The following is a 15,847-nucleotide window of genomic DNA, read 5'->3' as shown; positions in this document are numbered from 1 at the left end:
AATGATCCCTTCATTGACCTCAACTACATGGTCTATATGTTCCAATATGATTCCACCCATGGCAAGTTCAATGGCACTGTCAAGGCTGAGAATGGGAAGCTGGTCATCAGTGGGAAAGTTATTACTATCTTCCAGAAGCGAGATCCCGCCAACATCAAGTGGGGTGATGCTGGTGCTGAGTATGTTGTGGAGTCCACTGGTGTCTTCACAACCTTGGAGAAGGCTGGGGCTCAGTTGAAGGGTGGTGCCAAACGGGTAATAATCTCTGCTCCTTCTGCTGATGCCCCCATGTTTGTGATGGGCGTGAACCATGAAAAGTATGACAACTCTCTCAAGATTGTCAACAATGCCTCCTGCACCACCAACTGCTTGGCTCCCCTGGCCAATGAATTAATTTTTAAAAGAGAAAAGCAAACTGGGGTAGGGGGTAGGGAGGAAAATGAATGGAAATCTAAGTTTTCTGTAAACTTCTGGTAAAGTTACAATAAAAAATTATAAAGGAAAAAAATTCTTATTCAAGTTTTCATAAAGAGTTTTAATGATGAAACTCAGTAGCAAAAAAAAGGGTTAGGTGCTCTTCTGCTAATTGAAAAAGGCTGGCAGTCCGAGCCACCCAGCAGCTCCACAGGACAGGAATGCAGAGATGTGTGTCTATTGGGATCCCAGCCTGGAAATGCCTAGAAGGCAATTCTAGTCCATCACATGAGGCCACCACAAGCAGAATCAAATAGAGGGAACCAATAACAATGAGCCTTAACCACAGAGCTCTGTGGAATACAGTCCAGAACTGAACATCAACTCAATTTCTCAATTAAAACTTTCCAGGCCATTCTTCTCCTTTGTTTTCTTGTTGTTGTTTGGTTTTGTTTTTTAAGATCTCAAGTACGTAAGGTGTCAAAACTTCCCAAGTCTGAATAACCACAAACCTCTTCATCTAGTTCCCACACTTACTCTTTATAATGTGTGAAACTATAGTTTAAAAATAGTCCTCTCTCCAAAGTTTAAAGGGAATTTTCATTTTTCTTCTATGATCCAATGTTATTGATGAGGTTTATTAGCTAAGAGTGGCGATGCCAGTTTAAAGACTAAAATGCTCTATTCATTGTCTTTTCAATTCCTTCCCAGCCATCTGAAAGTTGAACAATGGATGAGGATGATAAAAGAATCATCGATGCCTTTGAACCGTTGTTTTGAAGAAAAGTACTGAATAGTCCATGGGCTGCCAAAAGAACAAACAAGCCTGTCTTGGATTAAACGCAGGGAGGATGCTCCTTAGAGACAAGAACGGTGAAGCTCTGTCTCACATACTGTGGGCATGTTGTCAGGACGGGCCAGTACTTGGGAAAAGACATCATGCTGGGAAAGGTGGACGGTCACAGAATGACCAACAAGATGGACTGACAAAATGAAGAGCAATAGGCTGGAGCATCTCAGAGATGGTGAGGAAGGCCCATGCTAACGCAAGGTGTAGGCCTAGTGTTCAGAAGGTTACAATAACTTACTTTGTAGATATTAATGTCTTTTAAAATTTTTAGGATTTTCTCTTTAACTCTGGAAAATTTAAACAGGTATCTGGTTCTTGGGGACTCCAGCGGCCTAGTGAACAGGAAATTGTTCTGTCGATTCAAAGATGGGCAGTTCTAATTCTCCAGCTTCCTTAGGAGAAAGATGGGCAATTTCCTGTGACATGACTTATTAGCTTTGAAAAAACCCACTGGAAGGTCAATCATGAGTCATTCCCCACTGGATGGCAATGAGTTGAGTTTATCAGGTGTATAGATGGACTTGTGTCCCAGTGAAATAAAGTACCAGCGGGAGCTCTGGGATGGAAAGAGAGTTTACCTAAGATGGCAACTCTGCAAGAAAGACGGGGCCATCTCCTCCCGTTCGCTTAACGACCTCTGAAACCCACTAGAGGGTCAGTTACAAGTCAGTTCCAAATCAAAGGCACACAACAACAGAGATACGAATGGAGGAAAGTGAGGCAAGATCAGAGTGGATCTCCTGGTATTTTTTTGGTACAAAACTCCCTAACAATGGGAAACTCTAAAGCACATGGAGGGCTCCAGCAAATGCTAGGGCTAAAGCTATTAAGGAAAGAAGTAATGTCTTCAACACAGACATAAGCTCTTCCCCTAGAGCAAGTAATCTGAACTTGAATGTCTAGCCTCCTAAACTGTAACAAGGGAGTTCCGGCGGCCTTGTTGTGGTAAGGAGATGCCCTGCCTACAGGAAGACATGCAGTACAATCCACTAGCTGCTCAGCTGGGGAAGTATGGGCAATCTCCTCTTGTGTGATTTATAGCCTCTGAAAACTTGTAGGAGGGTCAGTTATGAGTTGGTTCAGACAGAATGGCACCATTGCTCACTGGGCATAATGGTACCTAACGACCGACTATAACAAAGAAGCTCAGGTGACATAATACACAAGGGGCTGCACTGTGATTACCCAAAATCCATGCCTCTCTGACAGTTTCAATCCCCCAGAGAAAGATGGGCCAACTCCTTCCATTAGACTATAGCTTTGGAAATTCAAAGAAGGGCCAACTATAAATTGATTCCAACTCAACAGCAATGAGTTGAGTTTAAACTATAACAGCATAGATTTGACAAAGCCATATACTTGTGGTTATCACTATTACAATAGCATATGAGAAGTAAGGCAGTGTTGTTTTCCTCATGTTAGTTCATACTGAACACGTAGTTTTCTTCACCTTAAATAAAGTTAATTCTATTATTTATTACTTCTCTGTCTGTTTCTACTTTTAGAACGTCAACCAGAGGGTATACACAGAATCACTATACCAAAAAGAATTGATGAACACTGAAACATTTCAGGAAGCACCACAGGATATATGATGAAGAGCCAAAGGTAATGAGGAAAGAAGTTCAAGCTGCACTGAAGGAACTGGCAAAAAAAACAAACAGAAATTGATGGAATACCAACCGAGGTGTTTCAGCAAACAGATGCAGCCCTGGACGTGCTCACTAATCTATGCCAAGGAATTTAGAAAATAGCTACCTGGCCACTGACTGGAAGAGATCCACATTTGTTTCCATCTAAAAAAAACAGTGATCAGAAACAACATAGAAATTATTGGACAATATCACTACATGCAAGTAAAATCTTGCTGAAGATTATTTAAAATGGCTAGCACAGCCTCTGAGAGGCTGGCACAGGGATATCACTGTTGTTATCAGGTGGGTCTTTCCTGAAAGCAGAGAATACCAGAAAGATGTTCACTTGTGTTTACTGACTATGAATAGGCATTTATTTTACTATGTTGATTATAATGACTTATGGCTAACACTGAGAAGAAATGGAATCTCGGAACATTTAATTATATTCATGCAAACCCAGAAAAAGGGAATACCACAGGGTTTAAAATGAGGAAAGGTGTGTGTTATGGGTGTATCCTTTCTCCATACCTAATTGATTTATACGTTAAGCAAATCATTCAAGAAAGTGAACTATATGAAGAACAATGGGGCATCAAGTTTGGAGACTCATCAATAGCCCGTATTATGCAGATAACACCACTCTCTTTGCTGAGAGTGAAGACGACTTGAAACACTTGCTACAGAAGATTAAAGATCACAGTCCTCAATACAAACTGCATATCAACATCAAGAAAACAAAAATCCTCACTACTGAACTAATGGGCAACATCATAATAGATGGGGGGGAAAAGACTGAAGTTGTCATTATTTCATTTTACTTCACTACACAATCAGCATTTATGGTAACAGGAACAGCTGTCAAGAAATCAAGATGTGCTGCACTGGGAAAAATGTGCTGTCAAGAATCTGTTTGAAGTACTAAGTGCAAAGATACAAGTTTAGAGACTAAGGTGGGCCTGCTCTAAGTCAAGCCTTTTCAATTATTTCCTATTTATCCAAAAGTTGGACAATGAATAAGGATGGTAGGAGAAGACTCGATGGCTTTGAATTGTGGTGTCAAAGAAGAAGACTGAATATCCCATGGAGTGCCATGACAACAGTCCAGAATAAGTAAAGTGGACTGAGGCAGAGGGCGTGGGGCATGGCGGAGAGATTGTACAACAATGAAAGAATTTTTTTTTTCAGAGAGAAAAGCAAACTGGGAGGTGGGTGGGCAGGGAGGAAAATGTGCAACAATGAATGAATAGAAATCCAAGTTCTCGACAAACTTTCATTAAAATCTCAAAAAAGGGGTGGGGGGAAGACCAACCCCAAATAAACAAGTCTATCTTGGAGGAATCTTAATCAGGATGCTCCTTAGAGGCAAGAACAGTCAAACTCTGTCTCACCTACTTCAGGCATGTTGTCAGGAGGGGCCAGATTCTGGAAAAATATATATGCCAGGAAAGGTGGAGGCTCAGAGAAAGAGAGGAAGATTGTCACCAAGATGGATTGACAGTGACTATACCAATGAGCTCAAGCATCTCAGAGAAAGCAGGGACGGTGCAGGACAGGACAGGGTTCAGACCTTCTGCTCAGAGGGTCACAATGAGTTGTACTTGACTAGATGGCACCTAACAACCTTAGGAGTCAACACTCTTGGATCTATCCTCCTCACTCAGCCTCCAACTGCTCTCATATTTTTCATCTCAGAAATTTTTAGGAAGATTCTTTCATCTATCTTCCAAATAAATAATGTTTCAGAATTCTGCCCATTATTTCTTTAACACCAAGAAATTAAAAATTACTTGTACACCATATACTGCCAAGAGAACAAACAAGTCTGTTTTGGAAGAAGGACAGCCAGAGTGCTCCTTACAGACACCTGGATGGGGAAATCCAGTCTCACATACACTGAGCATGTTGTTAGGAGGAAACAATCTCTGGATAGAGATACTATGTTTGACAAAGTAATGCTAACAACAAAAACGAAGAAACTCTGTGAGATGAAGTGACAACAGTAGCTGTAACAATGGGCTCACATACAGCTGCAGTTGTGAGGATGGTGCAGGACATGGCTGGGTTCCATCGCCACGTTTCTGTTGCGAGTCAAGTCAACTCAATGACACCTAACAGCATACTCTCTTAAACCCAAATGTTCTATGCACTCTATTTCCTTAGTTGCTTGTTTCCCACAGAATGAGCTGATCTGGGTTTGTTGTTTTTTTTTATTCACAGTATCTGTTTCCCCAGTAATCAGGTGAGACCTAACTGCTGGTTCATATTTCCTTTTTTTTTCTCCCCAATGGCTAAGATATTCTGCTGTCTTTGAGAATGGACCTAGGCACAGGGGGTACTGAGGTAACAGAGGGCTGCAGACTCTCAGCAAGGCTTAGTGGGGCTCTGGGATGGGGGCACTGCCTCTGTTGACCCTTCAGGGGGCACCAGGAGCACCTGTGTTAAACCATTTGGCTCCACAAGGCTTAAGGTGGCAAGATTGCTGGCTCAGTGGTTCCTTCAGGAAGGCACACTCATAGGGGTCCAGCACTTCAAAGGTGTCTGCATTCTTCCTAACACAGATTGCTTGCCTCTGCTGGGTTCTGCTTCTGCACCCACTGGAACACTGGCTCCAGCTCCCAGCGATTTACTCCACCTTGTCAGTGCAGGGCCCACTGTCACAAGGGGTAACCTCTGCACGGCGGTTGTTCCCACAGCCCTCCAGAGACAGGCTGCTGACGTGTTTGGTCATGCACATCACCGAGCGTGTCCGCACTCCAGCCCCACACTCCACTGAGCATCCCTCACGCCTGTCGATGAGGATGGTTCACATTTCTTATGAAAGACTACATTAATCTGTGTAAGTAACCAAAACAAGTTTCTTTCGCACCTGTATAGGTATTACCCCAATAAGCTAGACTTTAAATGCAAAAACTGACAGCAGGCATCATATAAATAGATAAGGTAGAAGCCCCTGCTTCTAGAACCCTGAGAATGCAAAAAAAGAGATCTATATTGTGTGGGTGTGGTGTTTCAGAAGGCATTCCACACTGCCCTCACTCACTCTCTGCTCAGGCTGATGTGGACATGGGTGTTATCTCTGCTTCTGAACCAGGGCAACATCCCACACAAGGAACTCCCATCTCGCTAATCTCTTTAAGATTAGGAATCCGGTAATAAACAGCCCCATTGACTACAGTCAATAAGTTTATTCCTACTTGCATCTTAATAACTTCTGTCATCAAAATATATTTTCTACTGATACAACTTTTAAGAGTTTATTTTAAAATGCTATACAAATATAAGCTATTGAGCATGGATACACACACACACACACACACACACACACACACACAGAGGATGACTGAAATTCTGAAATGTCAAAGGCTGGCACTTTTGTGTACATGAGTGCGCGCGCGCGCACACACACACACACACACACACCCCCTTAAGATATGACCGCATAGCTACATGGGAAGAAAGTTAAACTCACAATTAAAAGTTTACAAAATCCTCATCATTAAAATAAGTAAAATGCATTATTATTAAAAAGTGCAAAGATCCTTATTTTTATAAAATAACTGAGAATATAAACAAGCAAAATCCCTGCAATGCAAATTAGGTAATGTGTTTGGCCCCATTTTAAACTACAAGTTCTGAAAGTGAAGTCACACAAGAACCTCAGGAGATTATTGAGAAATAGTAAAAGAAAGTATTCTCAAGATTATTTTAAAAGGGGACGAAGCTAATGTCCAAGTTGCAAAAAATTTCTAAAGTCTACATCTTGTCAGATTTCAGGAACTTCAGACAATACCCTGTAGCTTTCTTGTTTGAGGTTCTATCACTCCTTTGTATAAAGCTCAAAGTTTTCCGAATCATCTCATGATCAAGTCCAGAATCCTAAGGCGCCCTTAAAACCACACAGCTCCCTAGCTGCACGCACGGTCACTCAGCTTAGTTTGCTCCTTCTTCATTTCCCTTTATTACACTCCTACCACAATGGCCTGCCAGTTGATTAAGTTCTGTCAGCTTGCACAGCCTTTCCACATGCTGTTCTTGTGACATAAAATACTCTTCCGCCTCCTCTGATAATTATTAGCTTCACTCCTACTGACTCTTTAGGTTTCAGCTGATCTGTTAGTCCCTTGGGGAAGCACTTCCTGACCATACTCCTTGGATGAGGCCATTCTGCAGCCCAAAGTCCATCCTAAAACAAGAAGATGCACTAGATTGCAAGCTACTGTTGTCCACATATCAAGTTTTTGCTTGCTACAAGGCCCTTAAAATCAAGCACTGTCCCCATAAATAGTAAGTCCTCCATAAATTTATGTTATGATTTAGCTGCTGAATTCCTCCTCTGATCAAGGCCCATTGTTTCAGAAAAAAAGGGATTCTGGAAATTCTCACATAAAGATGGCTCCTTAAGTTCTGGTGGCACATTCCATAGGGAGGGCCTCTCTCTGGTAGCAGAAGAAAGGTAGACAACCATTCTCAGCCGGGGGATGGAGTGGGGGTGGAAACAGAGTTGGTAAAGTTGGGTTCTTAAAGGTGGCATTTTAAATGCACCAGTTTCTTGACAAGAGAAAGATAGGCCCTTTCCTCCTGTAAAGATTGACACCCTCAGAAACCAGATGGAGGGTTTCCATGAGTCAGAATTTACTTAACAGCAGTGAGTTTGGTTTTGATTTATTTCTTTAAAGTCCCAAGAAACAAACACGAACTTGCCCCTAAGCCACAGCAAAAAGTACAAAAACTAATTTCACTGCCACAGAACCATATCTGAGAACCACATTCGATGGCTGACTAAAATCATCACAGGAATACAAAAACAGTGCCCAGCTACTTCTGGAGAGTATCTATATAGAGGAAGCAAACTAAATAAGCATGTCAATCAGAAAAGGAAAACAACAGCCATCAAAAATCCCCAACCAACCCAACAACTCACTGTTGTCAAGTTGGAACTGACTCACGGCTGACTCTCCAGTGGGTTTCCAAATGCAGTAAATCACATGGGGGTGACTGCCCATCATTCCTTTCACAGAGCCAGCAACGAATTCAAACCACCAGAGAAGGACCACCTTTGGATTAAAAGCACAGTTTCCTACAGAACACACAGCAGTGCCCCCTAACAGCCATTATGCACTGTCATAAATAATCGTTTCTTTTAATAAATGCCTTTCTAATCAGGAGTGGCATCCATTTCCTAAACATGCCTCTGGAAACTCTATGAACTTTGACAAATGTCAATAGCTGTAGAGGGGGTTCAGGCCTTCTGTTCATAGGGTTGCTATGAGTTGTGCTTGACTTGAAGGCAATCAACAACAACCAGGACAGAAATAAAAACTGAGAAAGAATACACAAAAATATACGAACAACCAGCAAAAGGAAGGAAATAACTGTTCATAGTTATTTGGCAAACACATATCCATGTGAGGGGATATGACAGATGGAAATAACAAATATCAGAGAAGTACAATCCCTAATCAGTACTGAAACCAATGTGTTGGGTTATTCTGAAACAAAGAGCAAAGCAAAGATGTGATGGAACCCCAAGGCCATGATAATGTATCTTTGGTTTGTAGGGGTTTCCAGGTCATTGCAATGACATCAAATGTCAGGAGACCCTACTCTGCACAAAAAAGGGATTCCAGATTCCTTTTCCAATGAAAAGGGGACACTTGACAGAGTTACCTAAAATGAACCACACAGTCTGTTTTAATTTTGTACTCCAAATCTGACAGGGCACCTTAAGACAGGAAATATGAGCTGATGAAGATAGCATCTTGGGCCATGTAAGGAGAGAATGGACTATATCCAAGAGACACAGACACTTGATAAACTTCCTACCATCTCAGTTTAATCTGTATGGCTTTTACAAATGAAAAGGCCACCTTCAGAGCACGGCATTAGTTCACAACTTTGTTCTGTATTAGCCAAATTGAGGGAGAATCATGCCATCATATCAACCAAGAAAAGAATGGGAATTGGTATCATATGAAGGGCAATATCTGTTCACATTTCCTTAGCATATAATCCCTGAAGAAAAGAGTCATGGTCATGGGGAAATAGAACCCAAGATAGTAATTGCGCAGGGCTACACTTGTGAAAACAACACCCACACTCCTCTAAAATGACCTGTCCTGATTCAATAGTTATGGACATTCAAGTATGTCAAAGTAAGATAACCTTTATTAACTGGTCTCAACCGAGCCACACTGTGAATGTTTCAGATTACTTTGATAAGCTTTTAATCATTAGTTGGTTATTTACCATCCTAGCCTCATGACAAGACTCTAGATTAGCCTTATTACAATTTAAGATACTACATGACTTAATCTTACCCAAAGTTCTATGGTGTATTTATTATCTTTTTTCTAAAGACATGAGAGGGAAGGAGGGAGAGAATAAAGACAGGGATATTGGAAATACATTTCAATTAAGAAAAAATAGAAAGAAAAAACTAAGGAATTCAGCTTGTTGGGTAAACTATACTAAAAAAACTTTTCAATTGTGCTGCCGTCCCAAAGGCACATGGTTCAAACCCACCAGCAGCTCCTTGGAAGAAGTAGGGAAATCTCTTCCTATGTGATTTACTGCTTTTGAAAATTCTCTGCAAAGTCAGCTATGAGTCAATTCTGACTTGACAGCACATTAAAAAAAACCCAAAAAAATTTAATAAAGAAGAGTTCTGGTGACCTAATGGGTATGGAGTTATAGTGATAAACCCAAATGTGATGCCTTTCTGTGATTTGAATCAGAGACAGTAAGACTGGTTCAGGATAGGACAGGGTTCAGAGCTATTATACACAGGGTCGCTATGAGTCACAGTCAACCTAACAACAATGTATTTGTATATGTATATATTATACTGTTGTTGTTGTGTACCACAGAGTCAGAACTGATGCACAGCTGACCCTCCAGTGGATTTTCAGAGGCAGTTAATCGCACCAGAGGAGGCTGCCCATCCTTCTGTCACAGAGCAGCTGGTGGTCTTGAACCACGAGCCTTCAGGATTGTAGCACAGCTTCTTACCACCAAAGATGTGTGTATGTAAATTTATATTTGTGTGTGTGTGTGTGTGTGTTTGTTTATATAATTTTTATTCTCAAGACATGAGTGGTAAGGAGGGATATGATATACATGCATAGACACATACATGTATACAATTCTACTCATTGCTGTAGAGTTGGAATTGCCTCATACGCGGACCCTCCAGCAGGTTTTCAGAGGTTGTAAGAAGCACAAAAGGAGACTGTCCATAGTTCTGCTTCAGAGCAGCTGGGACATTCCAACTGCCTTAGGGCTGGGAGTACAACCACTTACCATGAGGCCACCCGAGTTACACACACGGACACACACACATTCCAACACACCAGTGGCTCCACAGAAGAAAGATGGGTAAGCTCCTTCCACGCAAATTAAAGACTCCTGAAAACCAGCTGAAGGGTCAGTCTGAGTCAGTTCTAACTCAATAGCAATGAGTGAATGAGTGAATATATTTAACACTGCTTTCTGAAAACTTGATTTATGATCGTTCCAAGACGTCAGTTTGAAGACTAAGGTGTGCTTCACTCAAGCCATTGTCTTTTTAATTACTTCCAATGCATGTGAAAGTTGGACAATGAAAATAGATAACATAAGAAGAATCAATGCCTTTGAGTTGGTGTTACAGAAGAGTATTTAATATCCCATGTTGTTGTTGGAGGGATGTTGTTTAGGAAGTGAATGTCACTCTTGCTTCCAAATTTATGCATCAACAAGCAGTCCTGCATCTTTTAAACAGAACAGTCGTATGCCTGGGGCTGTAGTGATTAAACATGTGGCTAGTAATAGAAAGGGTGATGGTTCAAATTTACCACTGCTCCAGAGCAGAAAGATATGACAGTCAGCTTCCATCAAGATTTACAGTCTGGGCAACTCTATGGTGCTATTCTACTCTATCCTACAATAGCATGATGAAGCAGAAAGCACCTGAAAAAAATGGGTTTGGTTTTAGTGAGGTTTGGACAACGACTAGGGAGAACAGAAGGGGAATTGATGCCTTTTAGCTGTGGTGCAGGAGAAGAGTATTGAATGTACCATGGACTGCCAAGAAAACAGATTCATCCTGGAGAGGGTTAAACCAGACTGCTCCTTGGAGGCAAGGATTCTGGGGCTTTGTCTGACATACTTTGGACATGTTGTAAGGAGGGACAGGTCCTTGGAGAGGGACATCATGCTTGGGAGGGTGGAGGGACGGCACAAGAGGGGAAGGCCCTCTATGAGGTGGATTGATTCAGTGACTGGGGTAATCGGGATGGGTGTGTTAGAGGCAGTGTGATTGGCACAGGATAGAGCAGGGTTTAGGGTTGTTGTACACAGGGTCGCTATGAGTTGCAAGCGACTCAACGGCACATAACAACAACAGTATAAGAAAGAAGAGCTGCATCGCTGCTAACCAAATGGCGGGCATCTCTACTGGTTCCAATCCATTATCAACTCCACAAGAGAAAGATGGACATTCTCCTGCCTCTGCCTAAGTAACGGAAAACCAATGGAAGGGTGTCACACGTTGAAATCAGCATTCTTGAGTTTGTGTGCAGTTAGTGAATCTGATAATGATGAACGTGTTGTGAGAGAGGACGGTGCAATAATTTCAAAGTGAGAGCAAATTTATGTAATATTAAAAGGATGGATGAATTATCTGTAAATTGGGTACTGAAAACCCAGGAGATGGGTGTATTCTGAATCCAGCAACACAAACAAGAGTGGCAAGAGCTTGAAAATTTAAATATGCAGATTCAGTACTACCTTGCTCAAGCCTAAAGCACAGGGAGCGTCTTGCTGCTTCCATTTCAGGAGTCGGATTATCCAAGACGTGTCTACACCACTGCAGAGGACTCATGGATTTCTCCACCGAGGCAAATGTCTTTGAGGAGCTGACATACAACCTTAAAAGAGAGAGAAATATGCATTATATGCATTACCTTAGCATATAAAGATTAACTCTCTTCTAGGGGAAATAACATATACTAAACCACTTCTGTAAAACTGAAAACTCGCACTTGATTCTTTCTAAATGCCAAAACCCATCTTTTAATGAGCCAGTATCTCCACATTCATTTCCCTGAGGATACAAATGGCTAACATATCCAGCTGCTAACCAAAAATTAGAAGTTTAAGTTCACCTAGACGTGCCTCAGAAGATAGACCTTGTGATCTACTCCCCAAATCTCAGCCCCTAAAAACTCATGGAGCACAGCTGTACTCACTCATGTGAGGTGAGGTCATACTAAGTCAGAACCAATCCAACCGCCCCTGGTATCCCCAAATAGAGTATCAAACTTCCTCCAGCCTGGTGGGAAAGATGTAAAGGAAAGGGGTAACAATTCTCCCCTTAGCCATCTCAGTAGAGCCTGGGGGGCATTTGGAAACAGAGTTGGAAAGGATTCATGATGATTCTACCTCCCTATACATTTCTAGCAATGAACATTTTCCCATCTTTCCAGCAGCAGAATCTTGAATAAATTTAGGCTCAAGTGTGTCAACATGACATGGAAAGCAAAGCAAATCTTACAGTATTTATAAAAACAAGTGAAAATACAACCTTGATTCCTTGACCCCTTCAATAATCAGACAGTTTGCTCGTCTCAAACCTAACATTAACATGATATATCCTGCTTTCTTATCACAGTCCAATATGCAGCTTTATAAAATCTATTTAAGAAGAGTTTCTTTTCAGCAACTACAGTATTATTACATAGAAATGGACAGCATTAAAATTATCATCTTGAGGCACTTTAAGGCATAGTTCTTTTTCCTTATTGATATTTTTTCTGAAAGTCAATTTTGTGATATTTTAGTGGTATAGTTATAAAAAAAATAATTGTGAGGATTAACCACCAGTTAACTGAAAAGAAAGAAGAGAGAGAAAAGAAAGAATGACAAAAAGTATTACACTCCCCCTCTTCCTATCACAGGCACTAGAAACTGGCCTTGTTATATTAAGAACTAATCTAATTAAAAATCTTGCTCAAATATCACTCCATTAAGCAAAGTTACTATAATTCTAATTAGGACACATTCTTTAAATAACTGGTACTTCATTATTCACATTTTCATTACTCCATTCAGTATTTCCACCTCCTCGAATAAGACATCAGTTGTCGAAGATGGGTGGGGAATGTTATTTGGTCATATGTTTATAAATTAGTCATTTATACTGAGAATTAGTAACATTTTTTCTGTAGAGCAAGACTAAATATTTTAGGCTGTGGGTCACATAATTTGTGTTTTCACTATCCAATTTGACCACTCCAGGCAGAAAGTAGCCACAGACAATCTGTAAGTGACCTTGTTTATGCACACTGAAAGTTGAATTTCATAGAACTGCATGTCACAAAATAGTACTTTTTTTGTTTTTCTCCAATCATTTACAAATGTAAACAAAACCCATTTCTTAGTACATGAGTCACATAAGCAGTTATTGGGCCTTATTTGACATGTTGTTGTTGTTAGGCATTGCTGAGTCAACCAGGTCTGATAGTGACTTTATGAACAACAGATCAGAACCTGGCACGACAGAGTGACATTCCACAATCTCTGCCATGCTCAAGTCCACAGCTGCAGTCAATGTGCCAATCCTTCTCACTGGGGGTCTTCCTCTCTATCATTGACCTTCTTCTTTTCCCAGTATAAGGTCTGTTTTCCAAATACCAGCCCTTCTTGACAACATGCCCAAAGTACATGAGACCAAGTTTCACCATCCTTGCCTCCAAGGGGCACCCTAGCTGTACTTTATCCAAGGCAGACTTGTTTGCTCTTTTGGCAGCATCCAACATCACAATTCAAAGGCCTTGGTTCTTCTTCACTCGTCTTTATTTATTGTCCAACTTGCAGATGCATAAAAGGCAACCGAAAACACCACTGCTTAGATCAGTGCACTTTAGTTTTTAAATGACATCTTTGTTCTTTAGGACTTTTTTTAAAGGTCCTTAACAGCAGATTTCCCCAATGCAACATGTCTTCATTTTTTGACTGCTGTTACTTGGAGAGAATTCAAATAAAATAACTGGCAACTTCTATCTTTTCTTCATCTACCAGGCTGTTGCCTATTGGTCCAGTGCTAAGGAACTTTTCTGTGGTGTTGAGGCTATCATCTTTCATCTTCTACAGTAAGTGCTCAGGTCTTCTTCACTTTCTGCAAGCAAGGTTGTGTCATCTGCATAAAGCAGGCTGTTGATGCATCTTCCTCCAATCTTGAGGCCACTTTCTTCTTCATAAAATCTAGCTTCTGAAATGACTGCTCAGCATACAGACTAAACAGGTATGGAAAAAGGATACAACCTGACACACACCTTTCCTTACTTGAAACAACTCCTATTATGAATGATGATTATAGATATATACATGCACACATATTAACATATGATTCTTTCAATAGCCCAATTTCAGTCAGAAGGATATTAATTACAATGATCCACAATGTTGCTTGTTGAAAACAAAGAGGACTTGAAGTAATTATTGCTACACAGCAAGATTATTGTCTGCATTACCCCTTACCACAAAGAAAACAATCATCTTCCTACCTGGAAGGTAGAAAAAAAAAAACTTCATTGTAAAAGGAGAAGAGATGGGCATTGTCAAAGATTTCATTTAACCTGAGTCCACAAGAGAAGCAATCAAGAAATCAAACAATATATAATTGCACCAAGTAAATATGTTGCTAAAGACCTCTTGAAAATGTTCAAAAGCAAGTATGTCACTTTGAGGATGAAGGTGTTTCTCAGTCGCTTTATATGCATGAGAAGGAAAATGACTAAGAACAGAAAACTGATGCGTATGAATAATAGTGCTGGCAAAGAACACTGAATCGACTCTGGACTGCCAGATGAACAAACAAATCTGCTTTGGAAGAAATGCAACAGAATGCTTTTAAGAAGTGAGGATGCCAGGAATTCACCTCACTTACTTAAGGATGCTCTGGGGAGAATGTTAAATGATCTAAGAAACATTAAAAGAAGATAGAAAGTGTATACAGTCATTGTACCAGAAAGAACTGGCTGACACAGAAGAATTTCATGAAACAACGTATTAGCAAGAGCCTGTGGTGATGAAAGAGGAAGTTCAAGCTGCTCTGAAAGAACTGGCAAAAAACAGGACTCCAGGAGTTGATGGCATACCAATAGACATTTCAACAAATAGACACTGCCCTGAATGTGCCCACTAAGTAGTGCCAAGAAATCTGGAGGACAGCCACCTGGCCAGCATAATGCAAGAGATTGATATTTGTCCCCATTCCAAAGAAGGGTGACCCGAAAGAGTGTGGAAATTATCGAACAATACCATTAATATCACATGCAAGCAAGATTCTGCTGGAAATTATCCAAAAACAACTGGAGCAACACATCAACAGACAACTGACAGATGTGCAGGCTCGGTTTAGAAGAAGCCATGGTACTAAGGATATTATAGTTAATGTTAGATGGATCTTGGCAGAAAGCAGAGACTACAAGAGGAATGTCTATCTGTGTTTCATTGACTATGCAAAGGCTTTTGACTGTGTGGGTCACAACAAACTGTGTCTCCAACACATTATTTGTTTTGTTCACTTGGCAGTCCATGGAATATTTAATACTCTTCTCCATCACTGTCATTCAATGCATTGATCCTTCTGCCATATCTTTATTCACTGTGCAAGTCTCTGATGCATAAGAATTAAGTGAAAAGACCTGGCTTGGATCAGGTACTCTTTTTAGTCTTTAACTGACATCCTTGTTCTTCAGCAGCTGGGAAAGGTCTCTGACTGCAGATTTTCCCAGTACAACACGTCTTTTTACTTCCTGACTGACAGTACCAACGTTACTAATTGTGGATCTAAGTAAGACGAAAACATTGAAAATTTCTATCTTTTCTCCATCTATCATGATATTGCCTGTTGGCCCAGTGTGAGGATTTTTGTCTTCCTGATGTTGAGATGTAACCTATATTA

The 15,847-nt window shown here is 40.7% G+C and overlaps 1 protein-coding gene across 1 annotated transcript in view; it reads right to left on the bottom strand.

Annotated features, from left to right (window-relative positions):
- Positions 1-11,814, bottom strand: part of SLAIN1 (SLAIN motif family, member 1) — a 47,439-nt gene extending 35,625 nt beyond the window's left edge. The window contains exon 1 of the mRNA XM_006887810.1: positions 11,668-11,814. Within this exon, the coding sequence (XP_006887872.1) occupies positions 11,668-11,761 (94 nt within the window). The 5' untranslated portion in view covers positions 11,762-11,814. The remainder of the gene's footprint in view (positions 1-11,667) is intronic.
- Between the last annotated feature and the right edge of the window lie 4,033 nt (positions 11,815-15,847).

Source organism: Elephantulus edwardii, unplaced genomic scaffold (genome assembly GCF_000299155.1).
Source record: "Elephantulus edwardii isolate Elephantulus edwardi_28Jun2011 unplaced genomic scaffold, EleEdw1.0 scaffold00062, whole genome shotgun sequence".
Classification (NCBI taxonomy): Eukaryota; Metazoa; Chordata; class Mammalia; order Macroscelidea; family Macroscelididae; genus Elephantulus; species Elephantulus edwardii.
The sequence above is the reverse complement of the archived record's forward strand: the minus strand, read 5'-3'. Positions and strand labels throughout refer to the sequence as shown.